We start from the raw sequence: 19,748 nt of genomic DNA on the forward strand, positions 1-19,748 counted from the left end.
ACCGATCATGCACTTTTTCACGAAAATCGGCCCGATTGTGATCGGTGACCGATCGATCGGCACACCTCTAGTTCCTAATGTTAAGTTTTAATCATAAATCAGAAACACTGACTGCAGTCAGCTTCCATCAGGCTGTTAGTTTCTGTAACTGCCCCTCAAAGCGATGACCTCATATCTCAGAAGGCCTCAGCCTCCACCCAAGGAGCACCGCCTGGCTCTTCATCCACCCTGCCCCCTGCAGCACCGCCCCTCTGCCTGCCCATTCAGATCATGCTGCAGCCACTCACCAAGAGATTCAGATACCACTTCTATGGAAATCGCCAAACCAACTCCATACACAAGGTTTGTCCTACACTGAACACCCAGTGCACAGCGGAGCTGATGTCATAACACTAACTCCTCTCCCCGGTTCCTTCATGTGACATTTACTCTCAGAATGAAAAGTAAAATAAACTTGAAGTTTATTCCTCCTTAATGACCTATTTGTTTAGAAGAAGTTATACCAACTTGTTTCCATATTTTTCTGCTGTTGCTTTGTTTTCTATTTGTGAACTGCAAGCTAACTGTGAGACAATCTCTCTGTGGATTGGCTCTAATCTTCCTATCAGTTATTTTCTTTCCATCTCGACCTAGAAGTATTTCTGTGCTTTGAAAGTTCATGTATATCACTTGAGTTTAATTGACTTTTTTTTATACTGCAGCTGAGTTTCACTTACAGATTTATAATTAAAGAATCCTTTTTACTGTTGAGGAAATAAAAATGCAGTAGACAGAATATAATAAAAGTAGTTTTAATGTTAATAAAATTGACTCCTTTAAAAAGGACTCCACTTTAAACATGTTCCTGTTTGGTTTAGTACCTTCTTTAATGAAGCACTGTTTGTGGAGAAATGAGCCGTTTGAGTTCAGTTCTACACTAACTAGACTGGTTCCCTGCTTTAGAAGAGGCTCATTATCTCTGTGTGTTCCAGCCAGAGTGGTACCTCACTCAGGTTCTGAAATGGATGGAGAACAGCACCACCTTCATGGAAGAAAAGATTCAGCCTGTGTTTGACCGGTCTGAACAAACCATCAGTGCTAAGGTATGTTGGTTATGAAAGAGAAATAAAATGGATCCAAATCTGGCACTGAGATCAGTTCTAGCCTATCTTGCAGTGCTTACCTTAAACATGTAAAAATCTTTTCTGAAAACTCCAAGACCATGATGAAACTGATTTTTTAAAATTTTTATTAATGAATGTCTGTTGGGAACAGATTTGTTGAAGAGGTGGTAAAACTGGTGGGTGCTAGTTTACTGTAAGTCTGTCTTTAACTGTTCTGATGTTACAGAGTCTAGATGTATGGAACTGCAAGCACTAATTATAAATGTAATTATTTATTCCTCTGTCAGACCTTTAGACTGTTGTTGGTTTCACTGAATTTAAATTTCATGTTTTTAATGGTTGGACTGCTTGATTGTTAGAACTAAAACTGTTTGGCCAGACTCTCTTGGAAAGTAGATATTTGATCTCAACAAGTCATTTCAAAAATGTTTAAATATTTTTATTTTAACTTTAACACATGATCTTCTTGTTATGAATCTATCCAAATTAAAACATTAAAGTTCAAGTTCTTGTTTTGTCTAAAATTATAATGTATAACTTTAGGTTTTAAAATTAGAAAGTTTCATCTACAAATCCTCTGAATCCAGAAAAAAAGGAACAAAGTCTCCTGATGGGTGACGAGAGAAGCAATCTGTTGGCTCTGTCTGCCTACAGGTGGCGCTGTGTCAAGGCCTGGTGTGTTTAGTCCAGGAGAAGGTAGCCAGTGATGCGTCTCGAATGCTGTATGATGATGGGCTCTTCTGCCACCTGGTGGACGAGGTGCTGCAGTTTGAGAAGGACCTGAGAAGCCATCATTCCTATCCGGCGACGCTGCCTGCTCTGCTCCACATCCTGCTTGACGACGCCTTCCTTCAGAAGTGGCTCGCCGTGGAGAGGAAGAGTGAGTTCTTACCTGACTGCCGTCCATCAGTTTCTTCCTCTTTCGTTGGGTTTAAAGCCGTATCTTGTCACTCAGGGCTCATGTTGCATCCTGTCTATGTAGGAAGCAACTCTGACATCTGCTGGAAAATTCTAAATCAAACAGTGATGTACTAGTTGGTCATTTTTGCCCATGATTCAGTGATTTTAACTTTTTTGTTCTTTTTGTGGTTTGGAGATGATGTTACAAAAGCTCCCAGACCAGAACACCAGGCAACGTGGAGCGTCCTCCACGTTGCCTGCGTCACTTCCTGTGCTTTTCTCTCCGTTTGCTCACAGTGGCTGTGGAGAAGATGGATGCGATGCTGTCAGCTGAGGGAGCCTGGACTTCTCAGTACAAAGACATCAGTGACATGGATGAGCTGAAGGCGCCAGAATGTGCAGAGACATTCATGACTCTCCTGCAGGTCATCACAGGTATGACCTCATCATGTTTTCACACATAAAGTAGAAGCTGAGAAGTGTTGTTATGGCCAGGTGTGTGTAAACTCAAAACCTCTTCAAGCTGGTCAGTTATCAGACATAGACTCATCCAGAATAACTGATAATTTGTACAAAGGATTTCTGCTCATTTTGATGATTACAGATAAGGTAGAAAAGCAACAGGAGTAAGAGAATTTTGAAGCAAAAGAGCAAAAAGTGTTCCATTCTGTGTTAAAGGGACAGTATTATGTAAAATGGACCTTTTTTTTAAGCTATACATCATGTTATGTTATTCCCTCATCAAAAACATACTTGGAGTGTTGTCTTGATTAATTCATGCATGTTTGAGAAATCCTTTAATCTCTGTGGCAACCATTCAGCTGTGCTAAATTCCTGGGTGGACCTAGCTCTGCCTTTAAAGTTTCCAAGATTCAGAGCTTCCTCCTTACAGAGCAGCCCTCCACAGTGACTTAGCCACTCAGCTCCTTCAGACTAGCCAGCAGCAATTAGCAAATACCTGGTGTAGCTGGACATCAGCGGAGCTCATTATAGCAGCTGCTTCTCAGTTCAATGCTGTTAAAATGTTGTTAAAGGGTTAATAGAGGAGCCATATTGTGATGACTTCCTGAAGACAGAGATTTCAAGGCGCTAAATCATCAAGTGACATTTCTTATAAGTCATATTTGATATAAATAGCATTTTTATAACAACCAAAGGTAACATAGTTACTTGATTATGTTATAAAATGGCACTGTGGGCCTGGAAAATACATAATACTGTTTCTTTAAACCGCTCCTGACCCAGAGATAGAAAATGGATCAAGTTTTGCCAAAACTAAAAACCACAATAAGCTCATTTGAAAAGAGGACTACATATTTAATTATAATATAGATTCCTCCAACAGTTTTGGTAACACTTTATTTGACGGGGTGTGAATAACACTGACATGAGACTGTCATAAACATGACATAGCACCTGTCATGAACATGAGGTCTTTATGAATGTCTATGAATATTGTCATGAATTGTCATTCGGTAAATAATGACACTTTAAATGCAAAGTTGCATTGAAAGTCCATTAAAAGTGCCAACTTTGCATTAAAATGTCATTATTTACTGAATGACACTTCATGACAAAAGTCATAGACATTCATAAGGACTCGTTCACGCTCATGACAGATGATATGTCATGTTTATGACAGTGTTATGTCAGTCTTATGCACACCCCTTCAAATAAAGTGTTACCACAGTTTTTTGTAAACTAACTGTGTTTGGTTGCAAACTTGCAGAACGGTATCGGGCCTTGCCCAGTCCTGCAGCACAGCTCAGGTTCTTTGGGCTGCAGAAGGAATTGGTCGATGACTTCCGCATACGACTAACTCAGGTAAGGATGACTCTGGATGTCAGCTTATCATAAAAGACTTGTTTCATAATGCTTTGAAAAACATAAAATCATGAGTCAGCAAGAAAACCTCACAATCAGATAGTCCGCTCTGCGACATCAGGAACAACCAGAATGTCCAACATGAGGACCACTGAATGTCCAACCACAATAAAAGTCCTTTTCTTTTGTTCCCAGGTGATGAAAGAGGAGTCCCGCTGCCCACTGGGGGTCCGTTACTGCGCCATCCTCAATGCAGTCAACTACATTTCAACCATTCTGAGAGACTGGGGGGACAATGTGGTGTGTATGGGTTTATGTGACTGCAGGTCTAGCAGAAGGTTGTGTTCACCTCTTCATGCTGAGCTTTTGAGCAGAACAGGAGCTGTAAAATCATCCTGAGTTTTACAAGTAAAGCATTTGCTAAGCATGAAGCCAGAGATGCAAAGGAATGACAGGGAACTGAAGGCTACAGAGTGTGTGACTGCTTCCTGTGTGTGTGCTCCAGTTTTTCCTCCAGCTGCAGCAGGCTGCGGTTTCTCTGGGACAGCAGGAGGTTCTGGGCAGCGTGGAGATGACAGAAGTCGGGCGTCTGGCCTCTCTGGAGGGGTCTCTGTTCGATGGTCTGCTGTCACTGCTGGATCGACTGAAGGGAGACATGTTGGGAAGACTGCTGCACTTTCTAATGAGAGACACGGCTGAAAAAGCCCAGCCATACTGTCAGGAAAGGCGAGTCTGCTAATATGCCACACCAAGTCACAAATCTGATGGTTTTTGTCCTGGTTATTGACCTTTTTTCAATATTTGACTCAGTTTTTATTACGAATGTTTTTTCAAATTAAAGGTTCATCAGAATAGATGGATATTGTGCTCTTTCTCCTGTCGTAGATGGTTGTCCATTCCATCTCCTCAAGACCAGTCTGCCATGTCTCTGTCCAGTTCAGCGTGTCCCATGATGCTTTGCGTGAGGGACAGACTGTTGAACCTTCATCAGGTCCTGAGTGTTTCTCTGTTCCAACTTGCCTGGCAGGGTTTGGCAGAGAAACTGGACAACTTCATCTACCAAGAGGTGAGAGCTGTGATGTTTCTGTTTTGTGATATTCACAGAATAGCTGATCTAATATAGTAAAAGACTTTACTATGCCCACAGTGTTTCACACTGATACACTCAGCTGCTTTATTTCACTGTTTTGGACATTTCCTGGGGGACATCGGGGTGAACTGGTTTTATTGGACTGTACTGCTGGCATAATGCACACAGAAGACCTCATGTTAAGGTTTAAAAAATGAATAATGAAAACTCTACTACATTTTGACTCTTTATGTCTGTAGGATTAAACGAAGGTAGCTTCTTGTTGTCTGTGATTGGAACTGTTCAGAAATGTTCAAAGATTTGTTTCAGTAAAGATTACATTAAAAACAAAACAATAGACAGTGTTTGATCACAGAGACTACAAATTACAGCGTAAAGTAAAAGTCCTCTCTGTGCAGATCGTCTTGTGAGAAAATTACAAACTTTTGCAAACAACAACAGTCCAAGATGTCAATGTGTAGATTTGTAAAGCCGGCAGAGCCATACCCCACAAGACCTTTAGCTTTATTAGTTTCAAAAGGTGAGCAGAGAGACACAAGGTGGAGGAGAGGGCTGTTGTCTTGTCTGCTCTCAGTAGACGTGGGCCCTGGTTTCCAGGTCAACTGTACATCCTGTTCCGTCTGTCTCTCCGCAGGCTGTACGTCTGGGTCAGAACTCTATGCTATCTGCTGGGCTGGGACATCTTGTCTGAACAAAGAGGCTGGTTGCTTCTTCTTTGCATAAAAGAAAATGTTTGAAGCCAAGAGTTGTAATCTAGTTTTATCAGGATTATGTCCATTGGCCTTGAAGAATGGTTTTCTTTCCCAAAACATTTGAAAATTCTTAATAAATTCTATTGAACTGTCAATGCAGTTATTTTACGCCACTTATTTGAGGGGCAGTATGGCACACAGAAACGTATAACAATCAAGTTTTTTATTATAGTCCATTCAGCAGCAAGGCAGTTCAAAGTGCTTTACATTATAGAAATGCAAAGTCATAAATACACCATGTGGTAAACCAGGAAATATTACTTTACAAGCAACTCTAATCAAGTTGGTTTTACCCTTGATTTAAAGGAACTCAGTGTTCCTTTAAATACAGTTTTCTGGAAGTTTATTCCAGAAGAAATGTGTGGTGCTTCTATGCACCACACATTTCAGATTTGTGGTGCATAGAAGCTGAATGCTCCTTCTCCATGTTTGGTTCTGGTTCTGGATGCAGAGCAGAACCAGCAGACCTGGGAGGTCTGGAAGGTTGATTCAACAACAGCAGATCTTCATAAACTAACAGTATTTTAAAGTCTATTATCTCAGTGAAGGACTGTAGAACATATAGACATTGAATGAGTGTGGTCCTAGGATTGAACCTTGGGGTACACCACGTGACTTCAATCAGAAGTTGCCTATTGACACAAATAAATCCCTGTTTTTTCTGTAAGATCAGAACCAATTGAGTACTAGAGAGTCTGACCCAACTTTCCATTCACTTCAGTAATATAAGATAAGATGGGTCCCACAGAACCAGCACTGTGGTTCTTCCATAGTCTGTGTTTATGTGGATGTTATTGAACACTTTGATGAGGGAAGTCTCATTACTGTGGTAATCATGGAAACCAGACTGAAAGATGTCAAAGCTGTTTGTCACCGTTGGGAAGCTGTTAACATCTTTTTCAATAAAGTGCTGCCAGTAATTTCATGAAATGTTTCTGTCTGCCAGGTTATTTTGTCTAATCACTTCAGTGATGGTGGAGCAGCTCAGCTTCAGTTTGACATGACCAGAAACTTGTTCCCTCTGTTCGGCCATTACTGCAGAAGACCTGAGAACTTCTTTAAACAGTAAGTGTTTGACAGCGGCTCGGCTTTACTGCAGCACAACGTCCCACTGACCAGGATCCAGAGATGGAAAAGGGCAGAAGGCCAACATGAGATCCTCCTGATATGACGACAATTAAACACTAGAGCTACACAATACATTAAATTGCCGTCATCGCAAAATACCAGTCAATACCAGTGTGTTTAATATCACAGTTGCAAAGGGCTACATGGATGCAATATTAAGAGGGACTACAATTGTCAGAGTCTGTTTAGTCGGTTATTATTGCTAACGAAAGAGGGCTAATCACAACTGATGTCAATGTTGCAATTTCCTGGAATCATACAGCCCTACTAAAAATACTAGTGGTTCACCAATTGCAGTTTTCTTCCCTATTACCGAGTTTTAAAAACTCTGACCTGCCGATATGGTATTTTTTTTTTTGTTTGTTTGTATGAAAAGTTACTAAATATAGCAGCTAAGTTAGCAACAGCGGGGTGACTGATTTTAACTGCAGACATGATCTGTCAGGAGTCTGTCAGTCAGCCCTGTCTCATGGCAGAGCAGCCACTGATTGTCTGAAAATCAGCCACTGATTTCAGACTTTTGTCAAGGTAAAGATCGATTTCTTTGTTTTTGTTTGATAAATGTTTTTGTGGAACCAGATGTAACTGGTTTTTTTTCCCGTCTTCCTTTTTGTCTTTGCAGTGTGAAAGAAGCGTGCATTATTTTGTGTCTAAAGGCTGGTTCTGCCATTCTCCTAAAGGATCTCCTTAAACGCTCCGAGCAGGAGACAACAGACTTTGAAGATCCTTCACCAGAGTCTGCTCTGAATGAGTTGGGAATTTTCTGCTTGGCACCATGTGATGTGTTAATCCTTCTCAACCTCAAAGCTTCATTTCCAGGAATATAACAATGACTGTTTGACTGTATTCCTGTTATGTGGAGCATGGATCAGATGAACTGAAAGACTGAAATCTCATCCTATGTATTTTTGTCTTGCACTCTTAAATCCAAAACATTGCTTCTTACATTAGGATTAAAGTTAATAAATTCTGATTCCTCCAAGGTAATGTTTATATTTGAGTCTTTTTGTCATGATGGTGGTTGTTTCACTTATTACTTCATCAGAGGAGGTTTGCAAAACAATATAACAAAGGCTGTAACATCACAAATGAGGACAAAGTGAAGCGCTGTGAATACTTTTAAGATGAACTGTATAAAATGTACAGTGCAGTATTTGCTAGTATTGCCTTTAACTGCCTTGGTTAAACCTTACCGGGGTTCCTTCCTCCAGATTGTCCCATTAGTTTGCTGGATTTCTGACCCATTCCTCCTGACAGAACTGGTGAAACTGGGTCAGGTTTGTGGGTAGTCTTGCTCTGGCTTTGTGATGGTCTCGTCAAAACATCAACCTTGTCCTTGGGCCACTCCAGCTGAAGGTCATTCTCTATCTGGTACCCTGGCTTTGACTTCATAGTTGATGTCTACAGATGTCACTTCAATGTGACATCTGTAGACATCAACTACATAATGTTCTTTCCTCAAGATGCATTTTATGAAGTGCACAAGTTCCTAGCAAAGCAGCGCCACAACATGATGCTGCCACCACCATACTTCAGTTAGGATGGTGTTCCAGACAACAACCATCCCCATGTTTCCTTCAAATGTAACAATGGTCATTATGGTCAGACAGTTCCACTTCAGTCCCATCAGATCAGAGGACATATCTCCAAAAATGAAGGTCTTTGTCCCTGTGGACATTTGTAAATTTCAGTCTGGCTTTTTACTGTTTCTTTTGGAGTAATGGATTATTTTTCTCTGAGTTCCTTTCAGTCTGGTTTGGTGCAGGACAGTTTCACTGTGGTTAATGGCTCTGTCTTACCAGATTCAGCAGCTTCTTCACAAGGTCTTTGGTTTTTGTTCTGGATCAATCTTCACATGTTGGACCAAAACTCGTTCATCTCCGGGACACAGATCATGTCACCTTCCTAAGTTATATGATGATTGGACATTCTCATCATGTCTATGAATGGATGAATGAATCACCTTCAAGCATCTGGAAATAGTTCCCAAGGATGAACCAAACTGATGCAACTCCATGATTCTTTTCCAGATGTCTGCTGATTTCTCTTGAATAGACTTGCGAACCAGAAAGTAAAGTGCTGCACGTGTGGCTCCAATTAACTCAAATGTGCCTTCTGGGTATTCCCGCATTGCTTAAAGAAACGGTAATCATTCTACATGTAAACTTATGATTTTGAAAATAAATACACCTCTGATATATATTTTTTCCCATTATTATGGCTTTTAATGAATAACTCAGTTGATTCTAACCAAATACAAACAAGAAAAGTTAGGTATGATTTAACTTCAGACATTGAGAAAAATGATGTATGAATTTTCATTGTATGTATTTAAACTCCTGTTTGCAACTGTGTTAAAATATGTAGAAAATATAGATATGCTCCTTCTAGCAATACACTTAGTCTTTTATTTCTCAGGTTATTTCATTGTTTTCTTCAGCAGTAAACAATGAAATAACCAACTTCTTTCTTCTGACTGAAAGTAATATAAAGTTTTTAGAGTGGCCCACCCAGAATTATGACTTCAGTCTGACCAAGAATATGTGCAGCGAGGTAAAGATTAGAATGATGGCACAGATTTCTTTTAACCTCAAGATAAATTATTATTGTACCAGTGAAAAAAGACAAAAAGCTATTCACTCATTATAAGAAGGGTCTAGTTGCTGTAATGTTAAGTATTTTTTTCCATTGATTATTGAGATGCCAATTTTACTAAAATGCAAATTATATATTTCTTATGAATCCTCATTCTAAATTGTGGAACAATCTTTTCAGATAGCCCTGCCTCATTTTAAATATGGAGAGGGCAGGGAAACATTTTTGATGGAATAAAAGTAATTTTAAATCTAAATCAGGGGTTGTGAAGAATTTTGGGCACTGTACATCCTCACAAAATAAATATTGAACGATTTTTTTTTCTTTCTGGTGGCTCTTTTGGCTGATTTTATTATTATTATTATTAGTAGTAGTAGTAGCATAAGTAACTAATCAAATAGAATATATTCTAATGTAGGTGGCAGTAATGCAGCTTTGTGTTGATGACAGCAATTGATAAGGAAACGAACGAAGAAGAACGTTTTCAGCATATTGAATATTAATCAATAAATTTTTAGAATTAATAAATATGAATCTCGGGTTAAGTTAATGTGGATTCCTGCTCATATTGGAATACTAGGACATGAGTTGGCGGATAGTGTTGAGGTAAATATCAAAATAAGCAAAAATGAGGTCAAAAGTATAAGTAAAATATATATTAAAAAGAGATGGCAGGAACTATGGGATAGAGAAGAAAAGGCAAGATTTTATTATAGAATTCAAAAAAAGTAGGGGAATGTAGGGAAGGTAATAGGAATAAAAAAAGAGGATGTTATATCCAGATTAAGGTTTGGGCATACAGGGTTAAACAGTACTTTGAAAATAATTAATAAACATAGTACAGGTTTGTGTAATTATTGTGGAGAGTCAGAAACAGTGCAGCATATTTTTCTAGAATGTAATAAGTATAGTCAGGAAAGAGAGGTGTTAATCAAAGAGTTAAATAGAAATAAAAATAAATTAGATATTAAAAATTTGCTGCAAAGATCGTCTGAGGATGTAGTATTTAACAGCATTTTTAGTTTTCTTAGGAAGTCAGGTATTATGGGAAGATTATAGTGGTAGGACATCTAATCTATACTCCAGTCTGGAAGGTGGCGGTAATGCACCTATAAGTTGTTTGCCAACCGCCATAAAACCAAAAGAAGAAGAAGAAGAAAAAGAACGTTTTCAGACATTTTTTTCCTCTCCAAAGATGGCGTCGACGCAGTTAACAGATGAAGAGCTCTTTTCCCAGTTGAAGTGCTTCGGTTACACCCCTGGCCCAGTCACAGAAAACACACGTCCGGTGTATTTAAAGAAACTGAAGAAGTTTCGCGAGGAGCAGCAGCAGCAGCAGCGAGGTAAAGGCCGAGTCAGCGGGACGAGCAGCAGCAGCAGCACTGGGGCACCAAGGCCAGTTAAACATGACGTCAGGCGCCTGAGCTCCGGTAGGAGACCGGGCCTAAAGTCCTCTGTTCTCGGCTTCAGCTCTGACGAATCTGACGCGGAAACGCCACTGAAAAGAAAGGGCCTGGATCACATGAAAAGACCCAGCCGAAGCCCACACCTTCAACAACAACAGCTGAAGATTAGAGCAGCTACGCCTCTTAACGAGGCTAACAAGAAGCAGTATGGCGTTGGGACTGCTCTGAAAAGCAATTCATTCCCGAACCCAGACGGACAGACAAGTGCCTCACTGGGTTGGGAAACTGGTAAAAGATATATGCATGATCCTGAATCCAGGGACGAAGACGTTAGTGATGAAGAAGTACAGAATTCCCACCCGGTTAATGGTCGCAGCGCTGCTCGCCTGAACACAAGCAAACTAGCCGGAGAGTACTCAGACTCGGACGAGGAGGAAGTTGGGGGCCCTGGAGGCCCAGAGCGAGACCGGAGGAGTTTGGAGCTGCGACGGATTTACACAAGCGGACCGTTTGCTTCGCATGTAGACGGCGGAGGGTCCCGAATCGGAGGGAAAAACTGTGCGCTTAATCCGCTTGGGAACAGAGCCATGGCAGGCGGCAGAGAGGAGTTTGAGGAGAGGGGGAAGAAAGGAGACCTGGACGCATCGGGAGGCTTACGGAGCCACATGCTTCCCAGGAAGCCGATCTACTTGTCCCTCGGCGAGGACCACCAGAGTAAGACCGGGGAAAACAACCATATTAACAGAGAGGAGGGGGCGTCCGGCAGCAACATGGCCAGCATCGCGCTGAGACCGCGCTACCGCGGTTCCTACAGCCCGACCCTGAGCCCTCAGGGGGGCTACTCTAATCACAGCTCTGTCCCGAACCACGCATACGGCCCGGGAACCCAGAAGAAGAAGCCGACTGCCCCAGAGGATGAGCTGCTGCTGCAATTTAAAAGAGAGGAGCAACCTTCCTCCGGAAGCTTCAGCGCACACTACCTGTCGATGTTCCTGCTCACCGCAGCCTGCCTCTTTTTCCTCCTGCTCGGCCTCATGTACATCCGCATGAGGGGCTCGGGATCCCCGGCGGGAGATGGTGTCAGTAAGTGTCTAAAATGTTTCATGTTGGCCAATCTCCATCCGGTAGAGAGGGACACATTACTAGCTGGAGTGAAAGAGATTTGAATTTAAAATACACCAGGATTACTGGCTGCAGTTAGTAATCACAGCAGCTTTTTATTTTTCCTATCAGCTGGGGAGATCCAACAATAAAATTTAGTTATTACACGAGGCAGGGCATTTACATTTATGAAGTATACCACAAATACAGGTCAACAGGAATACTTAAAAGTAATTTCTTTTTCCGTATTTTTTCAGTTCCAAAAGTGAAACTTGTATATAATATATGTCCACTGTTTGGTATTGTATTGTGTGGCTGATTTGTAGCTTACATCTAACAAAGCTCTTAATAGCTGCTTGCTGCGGCTTTACTGGAGGAATCTTCAGCTCTTCTTCCAATGATTCTTCTTCTGCCTCTCTGTCAGGTTTATGAGCATCGTTTAAAGTGACTTTCTGTAAAGTTTTCATCAGCAACACTTTATCCGGAGTAGAAAGTTCTTGTATCTTGACATAATGTAAAATCTGAATGTTGACTCTTTGTTGATGGTGTTGGTTATGTCTCTCAGATTCTGTTGAATTGATGCTTCAGGCTCTAGCTGGTGAAATTAAACTCCAAATGTCTAACAAGGAGAGTCATTCTGTCTTCCTGCAGGACCAGGATAGTTTGGACAGATGGTTTTTCCTAACAAAGTCATCGTTTTTAAACTGCTTTTTGTGTTTATTTGATCTTAAAATGACTTTTGATCAGCTTTTGATGATGTGAAGGAGGACTAGATGGCTCTCAGAGAGAGCAGCTGGAGGCTGGACTGGATCTGGGCTCACCAGCTTAGCGATCAGACGTTTCATGTCGTGTAAAAAGTTTCTATTAACATTTACACGAGTTGCTTTTATTCTGAACACATTTTAAATAGTTCTGGTTAACTTTTGATTTCATCTTTTTATCTTCATTAATCCTTGTCTCTTTGCTGTAGTTAAGAGTCACCCGTTTGGTAGCAACTTTGACTCCTCATATGTAAGTATAATTTCTTCCTTTATGACATATATTCATCTTCAGACATCCACAATGTTAAAAAGTAAAGATTAACCTTTTAATATTTGATTGGTTTTTTTTTTGTTTTGTTTTTAACTTATTAAATATGACCTACCACAAAAAAATGTACATTAGATGTGTGAATGGCAGCAAGTCCATCCGATTGGTCAAACATAACAAACATATTAATATGCAAACTATGAATGCACAACAAAAAGTCACATCAGTTTGCACTGATTGCAGTTTTCTGGCTGATTACCGATCTTCAAAAAACATGACTGACTTTGTTTTCTGAAAAGTTGCTAAATATGGTGACAAAGTTGCTGAGTTTGCCTTAGTAAACTCAGCAACTTTAGTACCTGAGTAGTAGTTCAGTTTGCCTCATAGACTGACGTTAACAGCATGTTGAGGCGTGACCTGGGGAGAGGAAGGGGGGTCTCTGTCATGGCAGGGCTGGTTTTCACTCATTTTCCAGCACAGATCAGTTTCTCATACAAGTATTGATCGCTGATCTGACAAACTTAAGGAAATCGTGGCCGATTTATTGAATCCTACCAAACATTGTGCTCAAGCAGGCTTTGCTATTGCACTGTTTTTACGTGTCTGAGTGTAAAATCGTCTGGTTGGTCAGACCACCGCCACCTTCAGCTGACCTAGCCAAGAGCTTTTTTAACCTCTGGCTCCAAATCTCAACACTGCTGGTGTTCAGGATCAGTTTGTGTCATAGGCATGTTAGTACAGAGCTAATGTTACAAAGTTCTGTATGGTAAGGCTGCTATGGTAACCAAGTGTTTTTTTTTTTTTTTTTCTTTCCTCAGAGTAAGACAGAAAAAGACGTGATCCTAAAGCTGCTGCTCAGCCTCCATGATCACCTGGCCATCGTTGCTGGTAGATATGGACTGATTGCTAAGTTTGAGCTTCATATGAACACATGCTCCATAACACACAGACAGCCAATGGTTTTAAGATCTGTCCCAACACTTTGACTCCACAACAATAATGTCCCATGAATCCCGAGTTCTGTTCAGAACAAAGTTTTCAGTTCCAGTTTAGGATTTATTAACCATGACTCATACTGCCTCCTATAAGCATCAGCTGTTACTATATGAACTCCTTATAAAGAATGTACTCTAATATAAGCAGTTACTCAGTGATGTAACTCTGGTATTGCTTCACAGGTCATCATGACTGTGGAGAGCAGCAGTATGCTAGCAGGAGTCTGTCCAGAGAGCAGGTCACACAGTATTTACTGGTAGGTGACATGAATCAGACGCTGACCTGGGGTCAGATTTTGCTCTGGTTGAACATCAGAAGCTTACATTTGGAAACCATCAGAGTTTGACCTGGGATGGACTCAATCGTCTTGGTTTTAAATGTGTGTGTTTTTAAGGCTCAGGATGGAGACTTTAAAGACTTCATCGACGTCTCTCTAGAGTGGATCATCCGAGCTGGCCAGGATGTCGGTATAAGGTGAGGATGGGGAGAAATGTTCACATGACTGTTGCTATAGCAACTCATCTTTATCCGTCATGGGCTGCTTGTGGGTATAAATGTATGTTGATGTTTAAAGTTGTTTTAAAAGAATATATAAGCTTATATATAATGTATAAGCGTTATGATACCTGCTCAGCACTCATTGTTTGCAGCCTGGCTTCTGACAGACTGCCCCAGGGCAGCCATGGCTAGAATCCAGTAGTTTACCACCATCGGTGTGTGAATGTGCCCTTTGAGATCTCAATTTGGTATAAAGAACATTATAAATAAATTGAATTCTTATTATTAGCAGTGGGCTTTTAAGGAACCTCTCCCTCCATCTGTGTGGACCGAATATTTAATTGACTATTAAAATCCCAAATTTTCCATAAGTCAGAGAGTCTGGTATTTATTTTTGCCACCAAGTGAAATGTAAACAAAGGCAGACGTATCCGCTCCAGCATAATAGATATGAACATCTCCTTTGTCTATTTCAAAATAAATAACCTAAATGTTGAGCTTATTCACATAAAGAGCGGCCATGTTTGTTTTTTCATTATGTTCCTCATCCATCATGTTGGCTATCATATTTTCTCTGGAAAAATGTACTGACGTACGGAGACCGTCATCCTTTGCTAATGATGATGGACTGCTGTTAGCAGCAGCTCTGCTACGCTCAAATGAATGTGGTAGTGATCACAACCCGAGATTCAGTCAAGAATAATCCAGTCCAGGATTAATCATTTTAACTGATGGTAATGCCATAAAAATTACTATTTTATCTTTTGAGAGATGCCGGTCTCATTACTTATTAGAAACCAACTTATTAGTTGAATGAGAATAAGCTTTAATCTAAATCTGCCAGGGGTATGAATAATTTTGCTAGGAGAGATTGTTACTGTACAACATGCATCAGTCAGGTATAGCTGGTCTGTTCTTTAATCTCTTATAAGTGACACATGTCCTGTATCTGTAAATAAAGCTCTGGGAACCATGGAAACAATATCTTCACAGGCAATCATTTCATACTGAAACCAGAACAGATAAAGTATTTTTGGTGTGAACATGTGATGAACTTGTGTGTTTCCAGGCTGAGCGGGGAGCTAGCTGACGACCTAGTGATGGATGTGTCTGAGATCTCTTGGTTGGAATCCACGCATCCCAGGATGCCGTTCACCTGCCGCTTTCGTCGAGCTTTGCTCACAGTCATGAACAAAGTCCTGGTCGTTGCCGTTGGTGAGTGTACCCAAACGCATGGAGTTCTGGGAGGGGTAGTGAAGGTCAAAGCTATCCAAGTAACATCAGATCTGGAACAATCGGTTAGCGGTACAGACCGCTAACCGATAAGCTAGCTATGATAACCCTGAAGTGCTAATCATAAATATTAGTTCCACTAATATCAACATGATATTTAGTGGAAGCTCGTGCTAAAACGCTAACTTCAACCGTCTTCATACCATGTGTCAATGATTAAACATGTGGAACAACATATGGAGCCAAAGTGGGACCATAAAGTTTGTTCAATAGAAAAAAAGTTTGAAACTGAAAAAGATTGCAAACTGAGAAAAACATTTTTGAAACTAAACAAGAAGTATGTGAAACTTAAAATGTTGAAAACTGCTTTTCAGATTGAAGGTTTTTATTTTTTTAGTTTGAGATGTTGTTTTTCCCCCCCCACTTTCATACTTTTGGCTGTGTTTTGGGTGGTGGGGTGTGGGATCATGACAGACAGCTCACTACCACAGCTGGACAACATGGTCCCAGATGTTGCATTCAGGGACCATGAGAAGTGGAAATGTCCTTTAAAACATCATCAATATTCTATGTGTGTGTGATTGATTTTGAAAAATCACCTGCTTATAAGCATAACCTGCTTATGTCAACACACCACACAGATATCTGTGAAAAAAATATGATGTTGACACATTTAACTAACTGTTGATGACTCATACTTATTAATCACAGTAGAGCTTTGGTCAGAAAGCACACTGGACATCAGGAGATTTTTTACTGTAGAACTACATGCTGTCATTCTACAGTGATGCATTCTGGGTGCAGAATAAACATCATTTGCTGGACCCGCATCCAAAGAACATGAGGACTATATGTTTTGGGATTGTTATATAAGAATATTATAGGACAGTGGTTCTTAACCTTTTTTGAGGTACCAAACCCCCCAGTTTCATATGCGCATTCACTGCCCTCCCCCCCCACCGCAAAATACTTTGCGGTATTCTGATTTAGTAATGTAATTATATTAGCTGCGTTACCACCCCTACGCCACTAGAGGCAGTACCAAAGTATGAACCTTTTTTTATCAAACTTTTTTAAATGACTTAAATAAGGCTTATGTTGACAGACTGCAACCTTCAAGCACCAATTTAATTTTGACATTTTAATTTATAGGTTCTATAAAGCCCTCAAAAACTCTACTTATTTTTAAGTAAGCTCTATTTACTGTTCTGTACTGAACAGTAAGTACATAACCGGTACTACCAGTTCTGTACTGTCTGTTTTATTTTGTTACTTTATGTTTCTTATTTTAGTTATTGGGGGGAGGTGGGAGAATATGAGGAGAGGAAACAGTACTGTTCCTCAAAATAACCCTCTCCAAAATAAGAGCATGAACGTGAATATCTAATTGAAGGATTCTTAACGTGAAACTCGCCCCCAAATCAATTTTTGTTGCTGATAGACTGATTGAACTGATGACTGCCAGACTGAGGAAGGAGGAGAAGCTAATGGAGGCTAATGGCTGCTCTCGCTGCTAGCTCAGGACAGACAGGTTGCAGCCAAGCTGCACAGTGATGTCACAATGAAAGTCTCCAACAACACAGAAAAAGACTCTCTAGATTTGTCAGTAGCTCTTATTTAAAAAAAAAAAAAAAAAAAAAAAAAGGGGGCCTTAGAGGAGACTGAAAATTTGATAAATACAGCAACAAAGTGGATAAGCTGACAGTAGTGAATCTGATCACAGTCCACTAACCCCTCCCTCATCGCCACACTCGGCTGTCTCTCTTGGCTCCATATATAAAACAAAACTAATCAATAATTATCGATAGACTGATACGAAACGCTTATATTGTCCAGCCCTACTTCACAGATTTCCTGCTTCCACAGCTGGGGGGTTAGCCCCCACCCTGTATTTTAATACATTCTTATTTGTATCAGGTGTATTGCTGAGTGAACTTAACATGAAAGTGTCATGTCTGCAGTTGTAGGCTTGGTGTGCAGTGTGATCTGCTACGTGAAGTATCGCTGGAGGAGAGAGGAGGAGGAGACGAGGCAGATGTATGACATGGTGGAGAGGATCATCGGTAAGATCAGCACACTTCACATCACAACTTGAAGCAAAAAGCAGAAATCAGTGTAAACTGTTGTGGTCCAGATGTGTTAAGGACCCACGGTGAGGCATGCCAAGAGAACCGGGACCTAGAGCCTTACCTGCCCATCCCCCATGTCAGAGACTCCCTGGTTCAACCCCAGGATAGGTGAGTTCCAAAAGTAGCAGGAAGCGTCCGTCAGCCTCCAGAGACCAGGTTAACCGAGTTACTCCTTAGGAGGAAGATGAAGAAGGTTTGGGAGCGAGCCGTGAAGTTCCTCTCAGCTAACGAGTCCAGGATCCGGACAGAGACGCAGCAGATCAAGGGAGCAGACTTCATGGTGTGGAGGTGGATCCAGCCGCCCCTCAGCTCTGACAAATCCAAGATGTGGCAGGGGAAAGGTACCATGCTGCTCCTGCTATTTATTTATTTATATATTTTGTATTTTTTTGTTTGCTGCTTTTAAGATTCGATAGTTGTGTGTTTAAGCATTGTCAACAATGTCTTCCAGTAACATAATTACCTGGTAATATTTGACATTTCCTGTTAACTTAACATTTTTTAATACAAAAACTCGGCGGCCCGACCAACAGGCTTAGCAAATTTTCTGGATAAAACCCTGACTTAAATGATCTCAGTTAGAATAGCAATTCATTTCCCTCTAGGGACAAATGGTTATTTTGAATCAACCTGTAAACCTCAGGGTTTGCCTTCCCTCATGTTGTCATTTCCTGTAGAGATGCATAATAGGAGAGCATGCAGAGACGGGCAGCTGCCAGACTGATTCTGTCAAAGTCTTAGTGCTGCAGCAGACTGCTGCAGGCAGCTGGTTTACAGCCAGGAAATGAATGCCGGTCTCATGTTCGTATTTTTTCCCAGCATTCCCTCTAGATCGGAGGAATTCACCGCCCAACAGTCTGACTCCATGTCTGAAGATCAGAAACATGTTTGATCCAGACATGTAAGTACCTCCATGATTGAACTACCGAAGGCTCTCCATCTCCAACCTGTGTGCAGATTTTCAGTGTGTGTGTGTGTGTGCGTGTGCGTGTGCGTGCAGGGAGGTTGGTGACAGCTGGGATTTGGCCATTCAGGAAGCCATCCTGGAGAAATGCAGTGACAATGACGGCATCGTCCATATTTCTGTTGATAAGAACTCTAAAGAGGTGAGCTGTGTGGTGTCATTGAGTCGGGTTGGTTCTGTGTTTCTGAAGTGGGTTGGTTCTGTGGTTCTCCTCCACTGACTGTGTGTTTCCACAGGGCTGTGTCTATGTCAAGTGTCTTTCTGCAGAGCACTCAGGAAAAGCCTTCAAAGCCCTGCATGGCTCCTGGTTTGATGGTGAGTTACATGCATTAAGTTGTGTGTGCGTGTGTGTGGCTCTGTATTATAGTGATGCGTTTGCTTGCAGGTAAGCTGGTGACAGTCAAGTATCTGCGTCTGGACCGGTACCACCAGCGCTTCCCGCAGGCCCAGGGCTGCAGTGCGCCCCTGAAAGCGTCCAGCCTCCACCAGACCCCGGCTCCCTGCCCACTGCAGCATGGGGGCCCCAACTCCTCAGGCTTCTCCTGAGAGGGCCCCTCCCTGTATCATAGAACTGTGGCCCCGCAGCGAGGCGGCAGCACAAGCTGTTCAGTGGTGCAGAGTTTTTAAAAACATCAACTTTATATTTCAAGTGTCATAGAATTGAAAACAAAGCAAAGTGAGTATTTATTGTTATTTTTGTTCTCTTCCATCGCTCATTGCCACAGTGGAGTCATGTATGTATGTAAGCTTTCAGTGCAACACTGTCACTGTTCACTTCTGTTTATCACCGCCTCCATGCTGGCAACTGGAAGATGGGAATCCTTCTGAAGCACAAGTTTTCCATCGTAGTGTGTGTGTGTGTCTGTGTGAGAGAGAGAGGCTGATGATCTGAGCACACATCCTGATGCTTCTGTCAGCAGACTGAGTGCATCTGCAGGAAAACCCTGAGATTATGCAACAGCAGCGTTCCAGCATGTTGGAAAAACTCCATTTCTTTAGC

The 19,748-nt window shown here is 41.2% G+C and overlaps 2 protein-coding genes and 1 long non-coding RNA gene across 3 annotated transcripts in view; 2 read left to right on the plus strand and 1 right to left on the minus strand.

Annotated features, from left to right (window-relative positions):
* LOC106959758 (uncharacterized) overlaps positions 1-155 on the minus strand; it is a 4,682-nt gene extending 4,527 nt beyond the window's left edge. Inside the window, exon 1 of the long non-coding RNA XR_001427423.1 lies at positions 64-155. This is a non-coding gene — a long non-coding RNA (uncharacterized LOC106959758). The remainder of the gene's footprint in view (positions 1-63) is intronic.
* rint1 (RAD50 interactor 1) overlaps positions 1-7,784 on the plus strand; it is a 15,172-nt gene extending 7,388 nt beyond the window's left edge. The window contains exons 6-15 of the mRNA XM_015052511.1: positions 162-342; positions 972-1,082; positions 1,758-1,983; positions 2,301-2,438; positions 3,733-3,827; positions 4,023-4,127; positions 4,333-4,553; positions 4,713-4,893; positions 6,616-6,734; positions 7,420-7,784. Coding sequence (XP_014907997.1) covers positions 162-342; positions 972-1,082; positions 1,758-1,983; positions 2,301-2,438; positions 3,733-3,827; positions 4,023-4,127; positions 4,333-4,553; positions 4,713-4,893; positions 6,616-6,734; positions 7,420-7,624 — 1,582 coding nt within the window. The 3' untranslated portion in view covers positions 7,625-7,784. The remainder of the gene's footprint in view (positions 1-161; positions 343-971; positions 1,083-1,757; positions 1,984-2,300; positions 2,439-3,732; positions 3,828-4,022; positions 4,128-4,332; positions 4,554-4,712; positions 4,894-6,615; positions 6,735-7,419) is intronic.
* Positions 7,785-10,271: 2,487 nt separating this feature from the next.
* Positions 10,272-19,504, plus strand: lemd3 (LEM domain containing 3). Its single transcript, XM_015052509.1, has 13 exons — positions 10,272-11,881; positions 12,870-12,910; positions 13,747-13,816; positions 14,107-14,180; positions 14,319-14,398; positions 15,492-15,637; positions 17,617-17,718; positions 17,790-17,892; positions 17,962-18,125; positions 18,604-18,685; positions 18,785-18,890; positions 18,985-19,063; positions 19,134-19,504. Exons 1-13 carry the CDS (start codon positions 10,588-10,590, stop codon positions 19,292-19,294), a joined length of 2,502 nt encoding a protein of 833 aa, XP_014907995.1. The 5' UTR covers positions 10,272-10,587; the 3' UTR covers positions 19,295-19,504.
* Positions 19,505-19,748: the final 244 nt, after the last annotated feature.

Source organism: Poecilia latipinna, unplaced genomic scaffold (assembly GCF_001443285.1).
Source record: "Poecilia latipinna isolate Pla-1442-1.1 unplaced genomic scaffold, P_latipinna-1.0 Scaffold1116, whole genome shotgun sequence".
In the NCBI taxonomy this organism is placed as follows: Eukaryota; Metazoa; Chordata; class Actinopteri; order Cyprinodontiformes; family Poeciliidae; genus Poecilia; species Poecilia latipinna.